Source organism: Vidua chalybeata, chromosome 1, assembly GCF_026979565.1.
Source record: "Vidua chalybeata isolate OUT-0048 chromosome 1, bVidCha1 merged haplotype, whole genome shotgun sequence".
NCBI classification, from domain to species: domain Eukaryota; kingdom Metazoa; phylum Chordata; class Aves; order Passeriformes; family Viduidae; genus Vidua; species Vidua chalybeata.
The window spans coordinates 63,261,520-63,286,350 of record NC_071530.1 but is presented as its reverse complement, the minus strand read 5'-3'; the positions used below and the strand labels follow the sequence as shown (position 1 = coordinate 63,286,350).

Here is a 24,831-nt window from a genome sequence, read left to right as displayed (position 1 = left end):
CAAAGCCTCTTCTCTGCCTCCTCCTTAAAATCTTTCTTCAAATCCACACTTTCTGCACTGCACACAGTGCCTGCTACACCAGAGACCACTACAGTATTACTGTCCTCATATGACAGTGGTAAAACTTTAAAACTGCTGGCAACGCACCCAGATTGCTCATGCATCCTTGCACAGACCATCACATGGGTTCTGATCCTAATTCTCTTCACAGCATATCATGTCCTTCTTAAAAAGCACATATAGGCTGCTGACTTTGCCTTGTATATTTGCACTGCCCTGCCTGAGATACTTGGGAAAACCTGTAAATAATAGATGCATTTCCAGAAAGTTAAAAAGCCAGTGCACAATAATCCCTAGGGAGGAAAGGTTGCACCAGTAGAAATGAACCCCAAATTCCAATCTTCTCCTTCCCTTTTCGCTTGCCTGGAAAGGATATTTTTTTTTCCAAATCTCCTGCCAGAATGAACCAGATCTCTGAGGAGCAATTAAAATGCAGCACAGAAAGTCCTGTCTGCCAATCCCACTGCAGGACTCCTTTAGGAAAGAAGTAAGTCCAGGGTTGTAGAGACATGAAATTCTTATTTGCAACTTATATGATTCCCAGCATGTAAAGACAGAAAAAAAAGAAACTCCTACGGATAATATCTTACCTTACTTCTGTCTTCCTGCATACAGCAGTCAGAAACAGCTGCTGCTGTCCCTCTATATCACGGCAACAACTCCTCCTGCCTTTATTCAGTCAAAGGTGGCAAATGCATAAATATCTTGTATACAAGGTAAATCTTGGATTAGCAATAAGGGAAATTGGTCCAAATTGTCCTCCACTGTAATGTCACTCAGTTTTGATAGCTTTAAACACAGATGGTATTTATCTGTTCATTCTACAGGAAAATCACATCCGACGAGAATACAGCAGGATTTAATATTCTCATATAAATGCCATTTCTTACTGCTGTCAACCATACCACTTCAATAAATATTATACCTCCTTCCTTCAAGAAATCACAGCAGGGTTATTTCTGGCAATTGAACCAGCTTCCAGGGAGATACACTCTGCTGGTGTCTTCTGCAAGGAGTTCGGTGCATGACCCCATTTTAAGATCTCTGGAATAGCTGTTTAGAGACTCAGAGGATCAGGTCAATTGGTTTAAACCTCGTCTGGGTCCAAGGCTGAAACCGAGCGGCACTGACAGGAAGCACCAGCAGCAGTTACGGCTGCCACCTACGGGTAGCATCATTTTGGCTTCATTCCTCAGCGATCCTTTCTTCCTTACAAGCTCTATACCTGTTCGCGTGCATAAACAAGTATAAGGGAAGAAATCTCATACTCATCAATTATTTGTCCCCTAAAAAGAAGACAAAATAACAGAGGAAGGACTTCACCTATGCATCTCCCTGAAAAGAATCGGAGAGGATTTTGAGCACTTAAAATTATTAGCTGCTATAGGTTAGGAAAACAATAGTATGTTATTTTCTGCCTTCGGTGTTTTGGGCACTGCCTTCACTTTAAAATCACTGGAGCACGCTCATCCCCGACACAACAGCACTGAAATTACTCGAAATGCACCTTATCTTTTGCATATTCATGCGAAAGCTGTTACAGCCCTTTTCATCCATTCAACGTGGGAAAGCATTCATGCACTGGTGACTCTCGTTCTTTTCCATTCTGGGAGGTTTTTAGCTTTTTCCATTTAGAATTAAGAACAGTTTGAGGCATTCATCACTCGTGGCAGCTGTTAATCCCCCTGAACTCTATACAATTACTGTGTTAAAATATTTTAAGTAAGTAACAGTACTAGTTAAGGCTATTTTGGATTGCACTTGTGGTACTTTTGGCTCATTAGTCTGTCTCTGACTAGCCACTGTCAAGCCAGATGCTTGTGGTGCAAAGTGAAGAACCTCAATAGCAGAGAATTAATGCAAGGGCACAGGAACTAGTCCCTTGCTATTATAGGGAACTGTACTGTAAAATCTCTTTCACAAGTGAACCACACTTAACTGAGAACTGATTTCAGTTTTTGATCTCTCCCGGTTCCTGTGGAGAAGCTTTTCACAAGCTGTACTGTTGAACAAAAACCTATTGATTTCCAATCTACATTTATTTACAGCCACTTAATACCAAATGTTCTTTTACCAGTAATGTTATTTTACATAAACAGTAGTTCTTTTTGCTTACAGATGTAAACAAGAACCTCTCTCAAGCTTTGTTTTCCTTAGTTAAACAAGCCAGTTTCTTTTTAATCACTTGCAACTGAAAGGATGCTTCTCTCCCCTTATTTGCCCTGTTTACACAAGGGTCTCAGTTTCAATTGGATTCATCTTTACTGAAGTTACCAGAACTGTATTTCATACTTGAAATTACATTATACTCAAGGGTCAATGAAACTTTCCATGTGAACCACTGAAAATATCCAACTTGATACACCCTGGGGTTACATTTGCTTTCCTTGAAGCCATAGCACATTGGTGGGTCAACTAATATGTCCCAGAGCTCACTTTACCCTCCTTCAGTTTTCACCTAGAAGTACAGAAGATGTTGTAATTGGTCCTTATTTTGCACTTGGCATTACTTTGCCTTTCTGTTACTCTACTTTCTAAGGTCATTCACCACTTGTTCTGTCTCTGCAGATCTCACTTTTACAACCAAGGGGGTTGTAACTCCATAGATCAGTGAATGCTGTGTGCCTGCAGGGATGAAGTTTTCAGGACACTAAGCATTTGCTTCATTTATAGTCTTTAAGCAGGGTTTATCGGCTATCAAGGCATAATGGATAGGTTAAAGTCAAGCATTAAGCAACTTAAAATCATGAAACAGCAGAAAATTTTTTGTCCTGTTGACTCTCCTGGCTTGAAACTGCACCATTTCTGCCTTTTCATGCAGAAATTAGTCCCCAGTGCTCAGTTACCAAAACAGATAACTCTGAAGTTACTGTAGCCTGCTGAAGGTGCCTCCAGAATGCAGGAAATCTATCTGCTGGTAGTACACAACAGTCTCCAACATAGAGAAAATGATCAAAAATAGGATGTGGAAGATCACAGAATCATGGAAGGTTGGAAGGCACCTTAAAGGCTGGAAGGCATCTGGTTCCAGCCCCCCTGCCATGGGCAAAAACATCTTCCATTAGACCAGGTTGTTCAAAGCTCCATCCAACCTGGCCTTGAGCACTGCCAGGGATGGGGCATCCATGGCCTCTCTGGCCAACCTATCCCAGTATTTCACCACCCTCACAGTAAATAATTTTTTACTAATATCTAATCTAAACCAACTCTCTTTCAAGTTTAAAGTCATTCCCCCCTGTCCTGCCACTACATGCCCTTGAAATTAGAGTCTCCCCATCTTTCTTGTGGGCCCCTGTTAGGTATTAGAAGGTGCTACAAGCTCTCCCTGGAGCCCTCTCTTCTTCAGGGTGAACAATCCCAATTCTTTCAGTCTGTTCTTCTAGAGAAGAGGTTCTCCAGCCCCCTGATCATGTTCATGACCTTACTTTGGACTCACTCGGGCAGGTCCAAGTCCTTCATCCATTGGGGACCCCTGAGCTGGATGTACTACTCCAGGTGGAGTTCCACAAAAGCTGAGTGGAGGAAGAGAATCACCTCCCTCAACCTGGTGACATGACACTGGAAAGGGAAAAAATGAAAATGTTGATCTCTGACACAATGTCATCTGCCCTAGGAGATCTCTGTAGCTCATGGTAGTGACTTTGCTTTCATTAGAGAAGATGAAAAGCTGCACTGTGTGACAGCCAGCATGTGTGAGTGCATCTGACCCTGAATGGGCTGGCTCCAGTTGCAGTCAGAGCCTCCATCTGTACAGCACTTCTTGCATCATTATCTGTCATCATGTCCAGGCACAAAAAAACCTGCAAAATGCAAACTGGCAGATGATATAAAAGAAGATACTTCAGCAGTCATAGTTTTGCCTTTCAATTGCTGTAACAAGTGCAGGGCTTTGAAAGGGACCATTGAAGAAAGTATCAAAGAAAATACACTGCACCAGTTTCTGAATCATCCATAGAATGAAAAAACAATTGCCTGCAGACTCACAAATGTCAGCAATCAGTGCTGCACTACTGCCAGGCAGTGTGCATGGAACAGCCAAGCAGATGCAGTGAACTTATTAGGAATATTTCTGCTTTTACTTACAATGAAAACAAACATGGCTGTGTGAGTCGGCCCACTGATGTCCCTGACCATCAACAGCGCAAGTGGTTTAAGAAATGGCTGTTCATGCAGTCTGCAAGTATAATGATATCTCTCTGATACGCAGAAGTAGTAGTTATAGTTTGTTTTGTAAAAACACCAAGGGCTTCTACTGTTCTGCTTTATCACCACAGCAGCTAGAAGGGAGTGCTGCTAAAGACCTGCTGGCCTTGTGTACGTGCACTCTCAGCTGCAAAGACACTGCTGCGCTGCTGTGACACTGCCATGTGCCACGGTGGGTCACCCACCTTTGTGTTTATATAGAAACACCCAAATGATGCCATCTTCACGCTGAATTGCTGTAATTATTGATTCTACTACGAAGAAGAAAAGGTGCCACATGCTTTTTTCTGTGAATTAGTATCTAACAGGAAAAATATCAACTTGCTCTGAAGTGCTGCCTGGAGAAAATGGCGGTGGGATGAACCAACTTCTTCTCCTATTAATTTCCTCAACTATTAAGTAATGTGTCTTAACAACAGTACATAAGGAAAAAAACCCCACGTTTTCCTGTATTTGCAAGAAACCTGCATTTTTAGCAGAACCAAATAAACAGCACACCTGGCCCACTCTAGTGCTTAGGGCACTTGTTCAGTTGTTAAGGTTCCAGACCCACCAAGTTGCCCAGTCCTGGGAATTACTTGGTTAATATCTTCAAGCCCCAAAATCTCAGTCCCATTGCAAAGTGACAAGTTCTGTCTGAAATTGTTTGTCTGGATTAGTGGTTTAGGGGCTACAGCAGCAGTGTTGCACTGACAGTAGGACTTGTCAGGAAAATTAATCCACAAATACCAGAGGTTTATGTCCAAAAAGGAGACAGAGGAGTCCTGTTACTTTATTCGAATAAAGGGAGAGATCATGGGGCATTTCCCCTGGGGTCTTTCAAATTTTTGGAGGGCCCTGCCTCCTTTTTATCATAATTTCCCATCTGCATTTCCCTCTCTCTTTCCCCATTGGCTGAGGAACTTGAGAGGTACAGATTCCCTGAAGCACCTAAGACCCCCTTCTAATGCATAACACCCCCGTCTTTGTCTTTTCCTTGTGTCAAGTAGTGGAATTCCTTATGGAATTTATGGGTTTTCCCATTGTTTCTTTCATCTCTCAGTAATCAATTTCATTCATCAGCAGACCTACAGTTTGTAAAGACAAATCTCTCATTCCATTTATCAATCAGTAGCATCCTTCCCATTGTTTCTTTTATCTCTCAGAAACTAGGTTTATTTACCAGCAGATCCACAGCTTGTTTGTAAAGACAAGCCCCTCACTCCTTTCAGACTAGATGATCTCAAAGGTCTCTTCCAGCCTTGCCGATCCCACGATTTCATGGTTCTATGACCGGGGAGTGTCTGTCTCCACCGCATCGAGCCCGCACCGCCCTCGCTAGCCCCGCCCCGCGGGAACCCAGCCCGCCCGCGCCGCTCTTCTCGGAGCGGTCGCTCCGTGAGTCGTAGAATCAATCGCCGTTCTGGCGGCGTCACCTGCCGTGTTTGGCTGCGTCCCGGAGGCGGAAGCGGGACGGCGCCTGCGGCGGAAGTGAGCCGCCGGGGCGGCGTGTTCCCGTCGATGGCATCCCAGTAGTGGCGACGGCAGCAGCGGCAGCAGCGGTTTCCCTCCTTCCCCTCCCCTTTTCCGCCGTCGGGACGGGTGGCGCGGCCATGGCCGGGGCCCAGGCGGCCGCGAGCGGCGGGGCGCGCGCGCTGCTGCTGCTGTTGCGGCCGCGGCCGCGCGGCTCGGACGGCGCCTCACGTGACGGCCGCGCGCCCGCGTCCCCCGCACGCCGCTGCCTCGGCGACTGGCGGTGCCCGCCCGCAGCGCAGCCGGGCCCCGGCGGCGGCGCCGTGTGGGGAAGGGGCGGCGGGAGGAGCCAGCGGCACCGCGGGGAGCGGGGTGAGCCCGTGGAAATGGGGCGTCCTCAGAGCACGGAGAGTTCGGGCACCGGGGATGGGGAAGGGTCTGCAGCGCAGGTCCCTGCAGAGCAGCTGAGGGAGATGGCGGTGTTTAGCCTGGAGAAAAGGCGGCTCGGGGGGGACCTTATCGCTCTCTACAAGTACTCGAAACGGGGCTGTAGCAAAGCGCAGGTCGGCCTCTTCGCTGAGACAGCCAGCGACAGGATAAGAGGACGTAGCCTCAAGCTGTGCCGGAGAGGTTTAGGTTGGACATTTGGAAGAATTTCTTCACAGAAAAGGCGAGTGGACTGTGGACTGGGCCGCCCAGGGAGGTGGTGGAGTCACGGTTCCTAGGGGTGTTTAAGGACGTGGCGCTCAGTGCCATGGTCTGGTTCACAGAGTGGTGTTCGGTCAGAGGTTGGACTCGATGATCGCAAAGGTCTTTTCCAACCTAATTGATTTTATATTCTGCCTCTTGTCAGTTCAGCTCATGCCCCACCTCACGTTCATTCTGTCAGGGTAGTTTATACACTACACAGCCCAGTGGAAACAACCCACTGCCTTAGATTGGCTTTCAGTGTTTGAAGTATTTTCTGCAAAAACGAAAATGGCAAATTGTGAGTGATTACTTTTTTTCCTAAATGGCAAGTGATGAAAGTTCACTTCTTTAACAAAGAAGAGACAGAGTGTGTGGATTTAGCCCTCCAGCTTTGAAATGCTCACAGGTCCCTACCTGCTGAGGTCCTTTTAGTAAAGGAACACATGCAGGACCCTGTCAACTGGAGGGATTTTTTCCAGAACATTGGAAAGATGGAGAGCTCTTGTAAGGAGAGCAGTAGTGTAGTGTCCTGTTTTCCAGCTCTTGCGCATAGAACTTATTGATCAGATGTCTTCTCTTTCAAGCAAGCTGTGGTAATCTCAACACAAACTGTTTTGTCATAAGTGAAAAATATTCCAGGTAGTAAGGAAACTCCTGGAAAGAAAGCATATTGATAAAATATTCTTTCTGAAGAAATAACTTTTTTCTTTTTCCCCTAGATGTAAGCATCTCTGTGTCATCTTTACAAAGCAAAGAGAATATTTCCTTACTGGGAAATAGGAGGCTTTATTTTGACACTCATGCGCTGGTATGCCTCTTGGAAGAAAAAGGTAATTTGTTTCAAACAAGTAGCTATTTTTAATGGCTTTCTGAGTGTTTTTTTTTTAGTTTACAAAGTTTGTTCCTTTTCCTTAACATGCGGTGTTACACCTTGATTTTTATGGATTTTTTGGAGGCTTATCTATATACTGGGTAGGGACATATGGGGTTTTCTTGGGCTTCAAAAAGGAACTAGTGAGCTTATATAACTTTGTTTGGAATAATTTTTATCCTGTTGATACTTAAAAATGCTAAGAAAAAATGAAATTTTAAGAAAGAGAGCAAAGAACCCTAGAGTCTTCAAGGCAGTGGTTTAAAATGTTTTAATTGGATTCCTTCATATTTAGTATATTACACCTTGAATATGCACCAATGTGTTACAATTGGATGGAATATGGAGTACTTTGTACAGTGCAGCTTTTAGGATGGAGCATAGAATACTCTAAAAATAGTATTATGCTAAAATATAGATGAGGGAATAGATTATTTTGAATTCAATGCTGGGGTGGGAGAGGTACCCTAAGGTGAAGCTCAGTACAGCTGAAGTGACTTGCAACAGCTCTCCATTCCTAAAACGGAGAGGTCCTAGTCCCCTTCCCCTACCAGGTGATTTCTTCTTTTTCTATGGGCTGGGAACTTCTCAGGAAACTCTCCAGCTCTTTTTCTTATTTGGTATTCTGACATACTAGCTTAATGAGCTGCTGGATCAGTTGAGTGAGCACAGGTCAGAGTGTCAGGAGGAGGGATAAGGAGAGAGGGAGCCTTTTAGGGGTAGTAAACTTTTATATCAGCTCAGCTACTGAAAGTGACTTGCTCTGAGCTGTGCTTGCTGATGCTGAACTGCTAGTGAGTTTGAAGTAATCAGGCTTTTGCAAGTGTTTCTTTTCATAATGATTAACTCTTGTTCCTGACATTTTTACTCCTACATTTTGAGGGTGGAAAAGATGAAGGTATTTTTAGGGACAGTGTTTTAGTATAGTTTCCAGTATATTCAGTTCAAAAAGTTTCTAATAGGCACTCAGAAGCTGGTAGACCTAAAGTCAGGACAGTTGGCTGTGGTTTTAGTTGTTGAGTTTTGTACGTCCTCAGTGGCACTGAAGTTTTGTAGTGTAATGAAGTATCTGCTGTTCAGAGTCAGAATTCTTGCTTGCTCATGGAAGTAACCACATGTGAGAGGTGACATTCCACAATAACTCTGGAAAACTCCCTGTTTTACCCTGCTGTTAGTATAATAGTGCTGTACTATGGAAGCAGTCATCCTATGTTGCAGACATAGTTTTGGGGTGGGGAAACTTGCAGGTACTGACTGTGTTCTTTTGTTAGTGCTGGATCAAGAGTTCTATGTTTTACTATCTTTCATAACTGACATTTGTTGTAATTTGGTGCTGACTATCAGCAAGTGGCATTTCTGTAAACTGTCCAGATTTGGATCTCTCTCTGACTGTTGCCCTTTGTTTTTCTTAGGGTTCACTACTCAGCAGTCAGAGGTCATTGTATCTGCATTAGTGAAAATCATGAACACCAACCTGGATATGATTTACAAGGACATGGTCACCAAAGTACAGCAGGTTAGATCAGAGTCAGTGCTGGGGTTAAAGTGAATTAAAGCTTTGTATGCCTGCTAATGAAATATGCATTGCTATTTATTACTGTTACATGCTGCATTTTAAAAGTTTGAAGATCAAACACTCCACTCTATCTGTTGACTGGTTCATTTTGTCTTGAGTTTATCAGATAGTTGCCACAGTGTTGTGAGGGACCTTGAGATTTTAGTACTGTGCGTTGGTGTGCAAACCACAAGTAATTTTTTATTTTCAACCTTACAGTAATATGACACAGAGTTACTGAGAAGGCTTAGAGGCATTCAATGCATGTATTTGAATTTCTACATGTATCATTTTGTAGATTTGTAACAGATCCCCTCAGTTTTTTACCACCCTGTTATGTGGTACTTTTTTATTTTTCTCTATGTCTCACAGTGACATTTACGTTGTATTAGAATCGAGCTGAAATACAGCCCCTTGGGGCTGCTCTGTGAACCTGGGGTTCATAGCCCCAGGTCACCTTCCGAGCACAAAAGATGCAACTTGTTTCATTGTAACCAGGCTACTGTCTTGAGACCTGAGAAAACAGCTGCTGTCTCTGGAGTGTAACAGTCTCGGCAGAAGAGTTTCTAATTAAAAAGTGGGACACTGCAAAAGTGGATTTTGTGACACTTTCCATGTAGGAAGGTTTCAAGCCAATCTTCCTAGCTTTTAGGTTGTAGGCAAGCCTACAGTCCTCCTCTTGTGCTGAATTTGTTCCATAGTCATTCAGGGAAGGCCACATTAAACGGTCCTTGCCTCCCATGGTTAGCTGTATTTTACAACAAGCAGTCCCAGCCTCCTTCTGTGCCTAGCTTTTTTGAATGAAAGTTGTTTTGTGTTGAATATAATGTTGCTACTGATGGTAGATATTTTCTGAGACTGTTAGATTTGACCCTCGAGTGACTTTCTGCCATTCAGATGCAATGTGTAGGTTTGTATGGCAGCTTGGGAAGTGTATGCGCCGTCAGCACTGGGCCACATGGTAAATTTGTACATCCCTATAGTCTTTGATTGCACAAGGGCTTCTTCAGAAAGAAAACAAAGAATTTGAAGAAGGATTTGGAATGTTGTGGATGAGCTATTATCAAAGTATTACCTTGGTTAGATAAAACCTTAGGGAAAAACAGATTTACATGTGTGTGTATGTATAGGCATGAAGAAGACAAAGAATATGGAAGATTCTGGTCTCTGTTTGCTGAGTCCACTGAGGAGAAGAGAGAACAAGAGCAATCTGGAGACACTGAGGAGTAAGAAAAGAGGTGTCCATGCAGTACTCTTTTTGTAGACTTTTTGTAATATGTCCAGAATACTGACCCATTTTTTTCAGTCTTGTGGTCAGGTAGCCTGGAGAGGCATCTTTAGATGCTACTTAGAAATAAAATGCTGCAAGGTAGAATTGCATTTTGTGACAAAACTGAAGTTAGAGTACTGTATCAGATTTGTAGGGGTCTTAGTCCAGAACCAAAAGCAAGGGACTACATATTAAGGAAGATATCTAGTAGAGAAGACAGTTCCTACCTGCATGTGTGGGTAGTGTAGGATCTAGAACAATGCCTACAGACTTCCTTCCTTGAAAGTTGCAGAGAATTCTTGTTTGTCTTCTGTCAGTTCAGTGTAATGGACTGAGAAGAGCAATTCAAAGCATCAGTGCGTGATTCTGAGCAGTGAGGCAGAGACTTCCTTGCAGGGAGAGGCAGAAAAGGAGGTAACTACAGAAGAGCATGGTTGCACTGAGGAATTTTGGTCTGAAGGCCAGTTTTCCTCATTTGGCTCAGAGACAGCTCTCCCTAATGCCTTTGCTAGCTTAAGAATTTGATGACTTGGAAGCAAATGTTTCCTAGGCTAATAATTGAATTATTCTAATCTGTGTTAGCACTGCCATTTTTGTCAGATATTACCAGCATTTGAGTCTAACTTGCTTATTTTGTCACTGTCACTCTGTCTTGCTTTCTGAAACTTGAATAATCAATCTGAAATTGCTGAATTTAAAATTTCAGGCTACGAAAATATTCTTTCATATTTGTAGGCACAGATGAAGAAAAGTATTATAGTTGTGATATGTTCTGAGGTTCTTCTTCCTTCTTTTAAAGGAAATTGCACTTCAGCAAGTAATGTCCCATATTGCTGGTGTGAAAAAGGACATGATTATTTTGGAAAAAAGTGAATTTTCAGCACTCCGTTCAGAAAATGAGGTAAAAATCACTGTCTTGGAAAGTTGTAGTCTAGAACTTGCCTTTTTTTTTTTTTTTTTTTTTTTTTTTTTTTTTTTTTTTAATAATGATATAGAAAAGCATCATTATTGTACCATCCTTGTACCGAAGGAGATGACTGGGGCTGGGATGGTTTGGCACCTTCATTAATGACCTTGTTGATGGAACAGAGCAGAGGGCACCTTCAGCAAGTCTGCAGATGATCCAAAACCGGGAGCAGCTGCTGATACACCAGGCAGTTGTGCTGCCATTCATGGGGACATCAACAAGCTGGGAAAATGGGATGACAGGAATCACATGAAGTTGAACAAATGGAAATGCCCAGTTGTGCCCCTGGGGAATACCCTCAGGCTGAGGGTGACCAAATGGAAAGCAGCTTGGCAGGGCAGACCTGGTGGACACCAGGTGGACCATGAGCCCGTGATGAGCCCTTATGGCCAAAGCAGCCAGCAGCCTCTGGGCTGTGTTAGGACAGCGGCCAGTTGGGACACTGCTGAGTTCTGCCTTGTGCTGTTGTTTGGAAGGGCACAGTACTGAGTAAATATGCCTGTGTAGTCATCTATACACATACTGAGGACATAGAATAGTACTTGGTTTGCCTGCCTTTTCATATTATGGATTACAGTCACTGTTACTGATGATGCAAATTCAGCAGATTTCTAGATAGTGTGGTTTTATATACAGTAATAAAGTCTAAAATTTTTTTTTGTACTTTCACAGAAAATAAAACTTGAACTTCAACAGATAAAGAAGCAAGTCATGGTAAGATACTGTATCAATATAATTAAACATTAACACCTGTCTAATTAGCTGGAAAAAATAAGAAATGCTACTTTCAGAATTTTATTTTCTATGCTGTGTTTAATTGTTACGATACATGTGATACTGAAATTGCTGTTGACACTGTGGTCTGCAGCAATGGCACTTTTGTGCATACCTCATTTACAGGGACAGGAAGCTGTGACTAGTACAAGAGATGAACCAAAATACAACTGAAGATATTCTTCTGTCCTTAATTCCAATTCAGAAAGTAGCTGCCATGTCACGGTTAAGGCTGAGTGAAGTTCTGCATTTAGGGCTGCCGGTACATTAAAGATACAGCATACATTTAAAATCACAGTACTTACTAATTGTGGGGGTTTGATTGTCTGGTTTGGTGGGGTTTTTTTGTTTCTTTTTTTCTCTGAAGACTTTCCTGTTACCTGTCCAGAATTTTAATGGCTTTTTAAGGCCACCAAGTTTGGGACCATTATGTTTGGTCCCATTTGTTTGGGAGCAAATGACCATTGCAAGAAAACAGGTTCTGTAGAAAGCTTACTCTGTTTTAAAACACATTTGGCATCTAATTTTTGAATTGTAACTTATTTTTATGGTTTTAGTTGCATGTAAATTGAGTTAGTGTAATCCACTGGTAGAGCATCAAGGATCTGAGTCATCTTTTCTTAAAAGCTAGATGCCTTTATATTTTAGTTTTAATTGTAAATTCAATTCTCACAAGGGCATGTTGTTATGTACTTGCTCATACAAAAAGACACAATGTAAAACTTCAAGGAAAAATTTTATTTTTTGATTTATTAAACTGTGATGTATTCTGTTGAAATGACAACTAATGAAAAATCAATTAAAGTTCAAAATTCAAACACAGAAATTGAGTCTAATTATTTTTAATGCTAATCTAATGAGTTGGCATTGGCCTACTTGAGAAATGCTTACTTGGTTCTAGCAGTAGAATCTCCCAGAACATCAGCAATCTTTTGTTTCTCCCACATATTCATCTGATCAGCAGTTTGCCACATGACAAACTGTCAGCTGGCTGGAATTCCTGCCAGGAGGTTTCATTAAAATGGCAGCTGTCACCAGGAAAAGCAGGACTCATAGCTATTGATAAAGTCAAATGCAAATGTACAACTTAATAGTAGTTTTAACAAGTTAGATTTAAAAATACAATAAATGTTTCCTGACTTTTCAAATGTCTATAGCTTTTTCTGAAAATCCCAGATGTAGTCTTTAGAAACAGATTTTCTTTTACACTGGAAGGTGAGAAACTGCTTTGAATGTTATTTTGAGCACAAGATTGCTTCATGGAAGAAATCCAACTTACAGGTGTAGCCAGACATGGGTTTCTAGACACTAGAGAGATTACAGGATATATGAAATGTTCTCTGCATTTATAGAAGGATGTGCTCTCAGTTAAGTACTATTCTCAGGGTTAAAAGTAATTTTTAGTTTTTGATTTTGAGATCCAATTCATACTATAGAATGTCATACTTCCCAGGTGAAGAATATAAATACTTAATACTTCTGAAAATTATGTACATTAATTGGAGAGAAGGTCATATTCATGAGATATGAAAATAAAGATAAAATGTATTTGCCCAATTTTTTCTGCTTATGATAAAACAGAAAATCTTGCTTGCTGTTTATCAATTTTTCCCATTAGGATGAAATTACCAAAGTTCGTGCAGATAACAAGTTAAACCTAAACCTGGAGAAGAGCAGAGTAAAGGAACTGGTAAGTTTTAATTACTTCTAGAAACATCTCAACACTGAGAAATCTCCAAATTTGGGTAAGAGCATCTTAGCCAAAGAGCATTTTCCTACTAACCTATAGTATCACTCAGCTTCAAGATGGTATTAATCCAAGTTACTCGTCATTATCTTGGTATATGCAAGGTCCCATGTTTGGGTCTGTATGTCTTACCTTATCTGTTTTGATCTTGTTTTAATATCAGGATTGACACATTACAATTAAATATATTAGATATTTAATCTAATATGCTGACTAGCTGCCTAGAGGGTTTTCTATTTTATATCTCTTTCTCTATTTACAGACTTAATATTACTTACGCATTTTCTTGAGTCATCATTGGAGATGTTTCATTTCCCTGTATCTAGTTTGTCAGAAAATACCTATTGTGGAACCAGTTGTAAATTTTTTTTTTTTAATTGTAAGTTATCCTGGTTCATATTGCTTTTGAGCTTTGAAACAAACACCTGGTAGATCTGAATTCATGTAATCTTAAATTAGGGTAATGTAGATGTAAAATTAGAAGATTAATGAGTTCTTGCATTATGCATAGCACTCTAGAGTTCTGTTCTCATAGTTTCTTTTTTTCAGTAGCTTTTAGGATCTCAATGAAATGGAATCTTCTAAATGGAAGGATCTTTCAATGACTTTTTCTAAATTATTGTTATTTCTTTCTCAGTTCTTATTCCTGGGTGTGTTATAAAGACATAATATTTATCTTCAATCCAAGCGATAAGAACTGTTCAAGTAGATACCATTTGTCTTCTCTGTGTGCCCCTAGAAGTAGTGAGTGATTAGGTAACAACTGTATTGGTGACTCAGTATAATGACTAGAAGTCTGTTAACCCATGGTAGGTGCTTGAATAAAGTACAATTTGAGCAGGTAGACTTCTTGTTTAAAGCTTAATACTTCATGCTAATGTTTTAAAAAAACATCATATGAAATGTAGTCATTGTGTATATAATAAGCTTTGCAATAATTTGGGCTTACAAAACTTATATGAATCCACTGCAGCAGTGATAAATTAGGGAGCAATGTTTCCTTGTATGTTAATTTCGGATCATGGAATCTGGACTTCGGTCTTTTGTGTAGAACATAACTTTATTTTGCCCCCCAGAAAAGGCAAACTGCATGTCAACTTTTTCTTAAAAACGTTGACCAACTTTGTAGTCTGTTGTGCAACTATAATTTCATAGTTTCTATGGAAACTGCTCTTTTTTTTTTTTTTTTTTTTTTTTTTTTTACCTCCCTCATCCCACCATTTAATTGCCAGCTCTACAGTGCATGAGCAGAAGAGGAAAAAGGCAGCTGAATGGGGAGCAGGTTGTAGCACATATGCTGGGTTGGGGGGAAAATGTAATCCAGTATTGTCTATAGTAGGCACAGCATCATTGTTATATTTATTTCAATTGTAGTGTGACTAAGGACTGAATATCCGGCTTTCTGAGGAAAAAAAAAAAAAAAAAAACTAAGGATAATTGAAGGTTACTGTGCATTCTATATTCTTACTTTTCAGAAGAGAAATGTCTGAAGTTTTAATTGTTTTAATTTGAAGCAATAAGTAAAATGTTCTTATCCTTCCATTTTCTGTGGAGTAAGTGCTGAAAGAGAATTTCTTAGTTTGCCTACACTGATGTTGGCAGTGTTTAATGTTTCAAATTCTAGATAAATGCTTTATCTTTTATTTGTTATAGTTTATTATTTTATAGTCTCTTCTGCTTTATTTCTCAGAGAATCCTACATTGCTTAGTGCACATCTCTTTATGTTGTGATTTATGTCTTCAGTGGACAGATGTGATTTAAAAACTTGAAGTGCAGTACAAAAACTTATATATATATATATATATTCATGTGTTCATGCATTACAGTGCCTCTAAGCTTGCTCTTAAAAACCTCAACATGTATCTGACAAAATTGAATTTTTCCTGCACTGTGAAAAATGTAGACTTAAGGGGAAATCTCCCTGTTGAATTTCAGAGCAAGAGGTTTAGCCTTGTCCTTCCTTCTGTTTTTTTTTATGCACTGTGTTTATGTTGTAACAGACGTGATGATGGCTTGCAGTAAAAGGCAAATTTCACTGTCTTAAACCTAAGAGTAAGATCCTTGAGTCTGACATAGACATTCTAAATGCAAAGCAAAACTTAAAGAAACATCCAGAAAGAAGCTTGTAGAATATAAATCATTCAGAAGATGTGTATTTGGCTAACTGCATCTATTTAAACAGATGAACTATTTCAGTCCATAAAATTATTTTACTTCTCATGGTTCTTTTGATAGTGATCAATTCCTCAATTGTGAGGTCCAATTCTTGCATTTCTACCATAACAAAAAAAAAAAATTTAGATTATTTTATAAATATTCTGCCATTTTTACACTTTCAAAAATGGGGATTTATATAAAATGTCTGAATTTCTTTTTTTTATCCCTGTCTTCATTTTTCAGAATCTAGTGACTCCATTAATTGTAGACATGCTGTTACTTGTCTTTATGTAATTTTCTACATTTGTAGCAGCCTGCTGTCTTTTAACTTCAACTTGAGATCAGTCAAAAGCCCAGACAGAGCTCTAGATCTTTAAGGAATGCTTTTCACTGCTAAAGCATTTATGTAGATTAATCTGATTTTAATGTTAAATAAGCTTCCAGAGTGAAGGAAAAATAAGGTGACTTTCCACGTGGGAATGTCAATAGATAAGGTTATTGCTGTTTAACTCAGGATTCTGAGATGGGTGCCTGATGACCTTAGTACTCTTCACTGGAAACTGGTGCTTTATCAGTCGTCTATGAATAATTTAATTGCTCCAGTAGTGGGGCAGGAACCATTATAAGTGTCAAGCCTGTTCATGAGTCAGAAAGGTATTGCTTTAAAGGTATGCTTCCTTATTTTGTATTTAACTTTTCCTTGAACCCAAATAGCCATAACTTAAAAATAAGACAGCAGCTTCTGATGATCCACAAACAAAAGGTTTCATGTGCAATACAATTTTTCTGTTTTTAACAAATATACCATGAAATGACAGAGGTCAGAACGATTCAAATTGTGCTGGCTAAACATTTTGTTGATAGCTGATGTGATTTAAAAGTGTTCTCCCCTTCCTGAAGGCAGCAGATGGTTCACTCTTGATTGTGCTTGTATGCTCAGTGGATTAGTCAACTGTTCTAGAGTTACTGTTTAGAGTCATAGGTCCTTGCTTTTCAGGAATGCAAATTTACCAGCCTCTCTTCCAGCTGCTTACTAATATATACAGATTTTATGGAAGATGAGTGTCTGAAGAACTTGTTGCACTTCACATTTTTGAAGTGTGTTTTTTGAAAGGACAGCAGGTGCCCTACAATGCTGTCTCCCAAGTGCTGTCAGACAACAATCTTGTCCAGATTATATATTCTATGTAATTTGGAAACAAAGAAACATGCTTTTAAGTGGGGAAAAAAAGAAAAAAGTTTAAAGACAGTATCGTGTTTAACTTTTTTTTTTCTCCTTCTAGTATTCACTTAATGAAAGAAAACTACTTGAAATGAGGACAGAAATAGTGGAATTGGTAAGAATTTAGATTATTACACAGCAAATATTTTTGTACTTGTATTATAGACTTGTATCCTTTTTGGACCTGGTGATGTCCTTATGTAGACACTTAAGTGTCTACAGAATAAAAAGACCTTCATATATATTATTAGACACTCTGCATGTATGTATGAGCTGTTCAGTAGTCACTTTGTTTTGAAACCTCATGCATGTAGTATTTTCTGTAGATGAAATTCCACTCACAATGTGAAATTAATTCTTTCCCCCATGTGTAGAGAGAAACTCATTGCTAGACTGATTTGCTTTCATTTTAGAGGAGGTTTTTACCAAGCACTACTACTTCTCTTTGTTTCCTGAATTATCCCTAGGAAGTCATCTAGCAGTAAATCATTGACTGATTCACAATGTTTCAGTAGTGCTGATTTGGAACTATCAGCAACTCAGCAGCTGTTGTTCTTAGTTTACAAGTTGGATTTTTCAGTCTCTTCTGAGTAATAATTTTATCCCATATTTTTTTAGCAGAAGCCCTGTCTTCTGTCATATTCAAATTCTGAATTTGTAGCTGATATTGTGGTAAAACTCATTGTAAGACAAAGACATGCTTTTCTACAACACAAAACCAATTCTCAATTTTTCTTAAGATCCATGAATCTCTCTGCTCCAGTATGACTTTGTCAAGAGAGGCTCTTAGGCTTCTCAGTAGCCCTTACAATTGAGCAGTGACTTTAGTCAGTGGGCTGAATGACAGACTGAAGTTAATGTTTATGCTGTTAGATTGAGATAAGAAGGCATCCAGTTCTGCCACTTTCTAGATTACTTTTTAAGGAACATGTAATCACATAAATTTCCTGAGTTCACCAAATTATTCAGTTCCTTGGATACAATCAGCTAAGAAGGAACTTGTTGTCTTTGATTAAGGTCTGTATTAGCTCAGTTGGTTAGAGCATGATGCTAATAACACCGAGGTTGTGGACTCCATCCCTGTACAGGCCATTCACTGCAGAGTTGGACTTATGATCCTTGTGAATCCCTTCCAACTCAGAATATTCTGTAACTTCTGTAAGAATGCAAATTAACATGTATTTAAAGAGGAAGCAAAAATACAACTTGAAGGGATGTGTTAAATTTCTAAATGAACTAGGAAGTGTTCAAATTGCATCATTTTGTTGCTTGGCTTTCTAGCATGCGCAACAAGACCGAGCTTTGACCCAAACAGACAGAAAAATAGACACAGAAGTTGCGGATCTGAAAACAATGCTCGAATCACACAAGCTTGATAATATTAAATACTTAGCAGGTAAGGAATCTGGTGGTTGTCTCTGATGGTGAAACTGCCAAACATTGTTAAATGTTTGGCAGACTCTCAATTGGCTGTATTTATAAAGGCTGTTTTTATAAAAAAAAAACCAAAAAAACCACAAACTTGAAATAGTCTTAGGCAAGATTAGCAGCCTTATTTCTGTACCCAACCCAGAAGAAGTTTCCTGTGATTCACAACTTTATTTTGCATGGGCTTTTTTCAGGTGTTTGTCCTTTATACTATTAATAATAATGTGTGTGAGAAATCTAAAAGACTGCCTGTTAACAAGGACCAAAAAGTTCTGTGCCTGACTAAGCAGTCTGCTGCATGCATTACTAGAATTCCTTCATCCATCTGATGGAGATCTATGTGTAGAAAGGAACATTTCAGTTTTTCTGACTGTTCAAGGCCACATATTCTTTAAACTTGCATGTTTACACAAATGCTTGGAGAAAATACTATGTATGTGTGCCTACATTATTGCCCTAGGTAACCTTAATATTTTGACATTTTATTACTGAGTGTGCAGTATGATTAAATGAGGTTTTTCAGTAGAAAATTATTCTGATTTAGATTTTCAGATTATTTTTTCACAGTGGGCTTTGTCAAAAGTACAGTCACATAAGCCTAATAGTACTGTATTTCAGACATATAGAGACAACCAATAAAATGAAAAATAAAAGGTACTTTATTAAAATGAGAGGAAATTCTTTTCCTTACCTTTCCTACTTAAAAACAAGTTGAACTCTACATGGAAAAAAATAATATAAAATAATTTGTGTTGTTTGAAGGGTTCCCGTTGCAAACAAAGGCAAAAATATTTTGTGTGTATGTCTTGAAATAAAAATTTTATTCCATTTCAGTAGAAATTTTTAAAATGTAAAACTGATAAGCCTCATTAAAAATGGCTTTTGTTCATTTTTTTGCTAAATACTTGACTGTGTTTTATTAATCCCATTATTTATTTCCTTGTTTTACGTCTGTAACTTGCTATATTGACCTTTTTGGAATGGTCAGCAAGTAATGGTTTCTTTCAGCCTTTTGATAGTTTTCCAGCATTTTTTTTCCCCTCTCCTTTTTATTTGTCATTTTTATACTCTTCCTACCTTGAAATGGTTTGTTGTAAATGAAAAACTTAATCTCTTACATGGGGGTGGGGAAGTCATTGAACTTCTAGTATTGTAGTAAGATGTGTACGTAGCTTTCTGAAGAGATGTTTGAGTGATACTGATTTAATGTTATTTAATGTCAATATTAATGCCATTTTCCTTCCATCTTTATTTTCTTTCAGGTTCAGTATTTACATGCCTTACTGTAGCACTGGGATTTTATCGTTTATGGATATAACAAAACACGAATTTAAAGGGACTTCTTTGCCTGAGATTCTGAAAAGAAGTTTTTAATCTTTACCTGAATTTTTAACCAAATCTTGACTGTTTTATTTATTATTTTATAAAGCAGACTGTGTTGAGAATGTAACCAAAGACGTGCCTAAAAACAAACTGTGCACATACCATGCCAACATTGAACCTTACCTCTGACAGAAGCACTTCTGCCGTTTCCCTCCGTTCTGAGCTGAAGGGCACCTGCTGCTGCCTTTGTGTAGGCAAAGACTGGCATTCCTGACAATGGAGTGGGCCTGCATGCTGTAGAGAAAATCAATGGAATTATATTCCATTGCCTGCTTAGACACATTGGCCAGACTCAGTTGCATGTGTTGACCTGAAGTATTTATTATTACTGTAAAACTGAAGCTACATGTTCTGTGGCTTGGAGGCACTCTTGTATAAGTGGAGTTTGTGCTAACTGAATCATGCTCACTTCCCTCCCTCTAAAACTTGTTCTTACTATGATCAAATATTTGTTTGGCTATTTTTGTAACATAGCTATCAGCTTTTTTTTCCAGATGGCTGCCCAGTCAGTTGTGTTCATGAACATGAGTCCTGTGTAAAGATCGCAGTGTTTGCTGCTAGTTTTGTTTGTAAGGTATTTGTAGAGATTTTTGTGACTAACTTGCCTTTGGTAGACGTAAGTATCTGATACTCATTCCATATGCTAATTACTTACCTTACCACTGTAACTGGAACTTGGAAATGCAGTAACGTGCACTGGTCGTGTTAATTTGTCATTAGGTGATACAAATTGTCTCAGGTGCTGCCTTCTTGATGGAAGGGAATTGATGCTTCTAGAAAGGAAAGAGATTTTAAATGGTGGTTATGAAGCAGGCTCTTAGGCAAGAGAACTACAGTACCAACAGTCTTCTGAGGCTTTTATTGTTTCATTTCTTAAAAAATCATGTTGACTCTTCAAATGTGGAACTCTGATAGTGATTATAATAATTGAAGCAGTAGTGGACAACTGTAAAGATGTTAAACCCATGTGAATCAGGAAGTGCCACTGAAAGCAGTGAAGAAAGATGTCCAGTTTATCCAGGTATCTGTCATTCTTCCACTGATGAAATGACTGTTCTAGTAGCAGAGCTGCCATCTGTGTTCCTTCACTTAAGGGAAATTTCCCTTTCCTGCTTGCTCTTAGGAGGGGAGCTTAGTTTATGCACTGGTGATAAATGCTGTTAGAGCACAATAATGGCTTTGCTTAATGAAAGTAAAGCTTTTTGGCTACTTTGTGCCTGTACTGTAATAACCATTTAACATTTTTGTGGTTGGAAATGCCAACTTTGATCATGTGCAAGTTCAGAGGAAGAGATGGATGCCTGTAACAATACTATACTGGCCTGAAATAAAGAATTTTGAGTATTTCATAGAATATGATGTGTTTTCATTATAAAAGCAACTTTTTGGTTTGAAAATGGTCTCTCTGGTTGAAGGTAAGTCACTGCTCATAGCAAGTCTTTTAAACTAAGAATTTGCAAAGTCAACAGCCCCTCCAATACACTGAAGAGAAATAACATAAGGAAAATTACTATTGTAGACTAACTTAACAGCCCCTCTAAATTAATGCATTTATACTCAAGAACTTCATTTTTTTTTAAATTATTTTTTATACTAAGTTACAGGATTTGACACCTTCTCAAATTAGACAAGCAATAATTCAGTTTTTAGAATGACTTTGCTCTTGGTCTTATCTTCCCAAGGCAGATGGTTCTATATATGTCCATGAAATCAGTACATGTTGGCCTGCAGGCTTGTGCATCTGAAAAATAGTTGCTAAAATAAGTGTTTAAAACTAATTTTAAACATAGGGTCTATCCTGCTAAAAACAGATACTGTGCAAATAAATTTCTATTTAGGGCAGGTGGAAGGAGGAAGTGAAAGATTATAGAGCGCCAGCATCTTGGAATTACAAAAGTGTCAGCAAACCAGCACTTCGTGGTGTTTGAGCAAGGAATAAAGTCAATGTGTCATTCAGGAAAAAGACACTATAAATAGAACATAATTATTATCTCCTAGTCCATAAAGTGTTCAAGGGTTGTGTAAAAGCTTTTTATTCCCAGTCTGTGTGCATGCACACAAAATCTTCTCTCATTTACTCTTTTTAACAGTGTCTCATCATATATATCACATGTATTTATTGGCTTTCCAAAAATTTAGAAAATCCCTCCATATATTTCCAGACACGAATCTGACAAAGAGATTTAAACACAAGGAATGAGCATTTTGGTACAGGCAAGAATCTGTTACAGAATCTTGGAATGGTTTGGGTTGGAAGGGACCTTAAAGATCATCTTGTTCCACCTTCCCTCCCATGGGCAGGGACACCTTTCATAGACCAGGTTGCTCAAAGCCCCATCTAACCTGGCCTTGAACACTACCAGGCATGGGACATCCACAGCTTCTCTGGTCAACCTGTTCCAGTGCACCACCACCCTCACAGTAAAGAACATTCTACTATTACCTCATCTAAACTGATGTTCTTTGAGTTTAAAGCTGTCACCCCTTGTCCTGTCACTACATGCCTTTGTACAAAGTCCCTCTCCAGCTTTCATGTAGCCCCTCTTCAGGTACTGAAAGGTGCTATAAGGTCTCTCCAGAGCCTTCTCTTCTCCAGGCTGAACAGCCCCATCTCTCATCCTTTCATAGGAGAGGTGCTCCAGCCCTCTGAGCATCTTCCTGACCTCTGGATTTGCTTGAGCAGGCCTATGTCCATCTTATTTTGGGACCCAAGAGGTGGATGCATCACTCCAGGTTTGGTCTCACCAGAGCAGAGTGGCAGAATCACCTCCCTTGCCCTGCTGGCCATGCTGCTTTTGATACAGCCAGGATACAATTGGCTTTCTGGGCTGCAAATGCACAGCTCTTGAATGTTGAGAGTCAAATGATCACTAAAGTCATAAATAAAAGCTCTAAGTTGGCAATTTTCCAAATTTGTTTCTGTAAGACTGTATCATGCTGTATGTTGTGTCTAACTGGAATCATGAGCAATTTTAAATATACAGAGATATTTTTCTGCTTTGATTTTTAATTTTCAGAGCTCTGTCAAAAGATGCAAGTGACAAATAAATGAGATTGTTTTACCAAAGAACCACTTCAGCTGTGAAAACCTGCAGCAGCTACCCAGTGATTCAGAAATCACTGAATATTTGAATTGGAAGGGACCCTCAAAGATCATCAAGTCCAACTCTTAGGTGAATGGCCTGGATGGGGATCAAACCCACAACCTTAGCATTATTAGCACCGTGCTCTGACCAACTGACCTAATCTCATGTATCTCTTCATTTCCTGCCTGGCATAAAAAGAAATAAAAAAGAATAAAAGAAAAAAATATCCAGAAATGTTAGATCTCTCATGCTCGCTCTTTAAGTCAATATGCAAGCTGAAACTGAGCTCCAGCCCTAATTTGCCTTCAAGAAAAGTCCATTTCTATTGTGAGCATGTAAGAGTAAGGGTCTGTCTATACCAACACTAGTTGTGAGTTTTTCCTGTGAATTTCCCCATTTACATAGCAAAGACAGGATGTTCTTAAATATTTTTTTTCTGGAGAAGGAAATTGAGAATCATTCCATTTGGTGGAAAGCCTAAGTTGCACCAGTACTACTTTGTGTTTTGCAGAACAAATTGAGATCCAGAGTTCTTACAAAACTCTGTTTACTTGTGATATGTTACTGGGAGTATCCTGAGTTGGTCTATTTTGCTTTCCTTCTTGTTCTGCAAGGGAGCAGTCTCCCTTTCACTGGTATGTATTAGACAAATTGTTTGCTTCAAGTATTTTTTTACTATTAAATCCCACACAGTCTAGCCCTTTCTCTATTGGAAGTGCTGCTTGCATCATTCATTTCCCAGAATGTTGTAGAGTTATACTTATAACCACAAGCTGACAAATGGAAACATATTTTTAATGTAGATATGAAATCTGCTTCAATTTTACTAACCACAAATGTTTTGGTTTACTAGAATAACACTTCTACTAGTTGTGAATGTTCACTTAAATGACCTTTCCAAAAATGGTGAAATCCTATCTCCAAGCAGCTATTAACAGTACCTTCAAGATGTTTTGAGTCATACTGATTTAGTGGACTTTTCTCCTCTTACTCTTGCTACCATCTGCAGACAGGAAAACTGATGAAGTTTTTCATGTGGTTTGGGGTTTTGGGTTTTTTTAAATGTGCAGAGTTAGGTAAATTCATGTAACTCTCTTGAACTACTGCAAGATGTGAGCAAGACTTAGTTTTGCATCTCCCCATTGAGTTTGCAAGAATCAGGTAAACTACCTTTATTATGATTTCTAAGAATTATCAGAATGCTGCAAGACAATTTACTGTTTTACAAAACTTCTATTTGAAGTCTTTTTTCAAGAAATAAGTACACAGTAAAAATAATTTTTAATGTTTTGATATATTTGAAAATTATTTATTAGTTTCAAATAATAATGTTTTCTTTTAAATTGTTTTCCCTTTATTTATATAGATCTTGAATTTAAAGGAATGTTTGGTGAGGTTTTTGTTGTTGGGTGTTGGGGTGAGTTTTTTTTTCGAATAAAGATTTCTGCATAAGCAATACATTTCCTTTAGTCTCTAAATAGAAAGTTCATTTACAATCAAATATGTGCCTAGAGTTTTGGGGGTCACTTTAAGTGGAAACAAATACATGCTCCCTTGGAGATAGATGGCCTGCTGTGTCTTTGTTAGGAAAGCTTCCTTTGGCTTAAAACATATTTTTTACCCTATTGCTAAACATTGTAAAGCACTAGTGTTGATTCTTTATTTTAAGCTTATGTTCTATGTCAGGGCAGTCACCCCTGATCCTCAACATGCAGTGTGGTAACTACATGGAGATCATAGAGGAAGATAGCCAGTGTTTGCATAATGCTCCTTTGAAGTCTGCCCGTTCCAAGGAAGAAGATTTTGGTTTTCTTGGAAGGGTGCCTAGCTGGTATCGAAAACAAAATACTGGAAATAAGTAACAAAACATTTCAACAAATATCAACCTTGGGCCAATGTTTATCCCCATAGAGAGGCATGTCAGTGTGGTGTAATATTTCAAATACTCCACGTCCCATACGAACC

At 39.1% G+C, this 24,831-nt stretch overlaps 1 protein-coding gene across 1 annotated transcript; it reads left to right on the top strand.

Annotated features, from left to right (window-relative positions):
* The first annotated feature begins 5,256 nt into the window (after nt 1–5,256).
* Nucleotides 5,257–21,134, top strand: MCUR1 (mitochondrial calcium uniporter regulator 1). Its single transcript, XM_053959736.1, has 9 exons — nt 5,257–6,087; nt 7,125–7,235; nt 8,689–8,792; nt 10,901–11,002; nt 11,741–11,782; nt 13,461–13,532; nt 17,031–17,084; nt 18,251–18,365; nt 19,660–21,134. Exons 1-9 carry the CDS (start codon nt 5,856–5,858, stop codon nt 19,713–19,715), a joined length of 888 nt encoding a protein of 295 aa, XP_053815711.1. The 5' UTR covers nt 5,257–5,855; the 3' UTR covers nt 19,716–21,134.
* Nucleotides 21,135–24,831: the final 3,697 nt, after the last annotated feature.

Bases quoted from the DNA above. Each gene is read 5' to 3' on its own strand.
- MCUR1 (XM_053959736.1), top strand. From the start codon at position 5,856: ATGGCCGGGGCCCAGGCGGCCGCGAGCGGCGGGGCGCGCGCGCTGCTG. The intron at 11,003-11,740 runs GTAAAAATCACT...GTACTTTCACAG, and splicing joins CACTCCGTTCAGAAAATGAG to AAAATAAAACTTGAACTTCA. The intron at 18,366-19,659 runs GTAAGGAATCTG...ATTTTCTTTCAG, and splicing joins TAATATTAAATACTTAGCAG to GTTCAGTATTTACATGCCTT.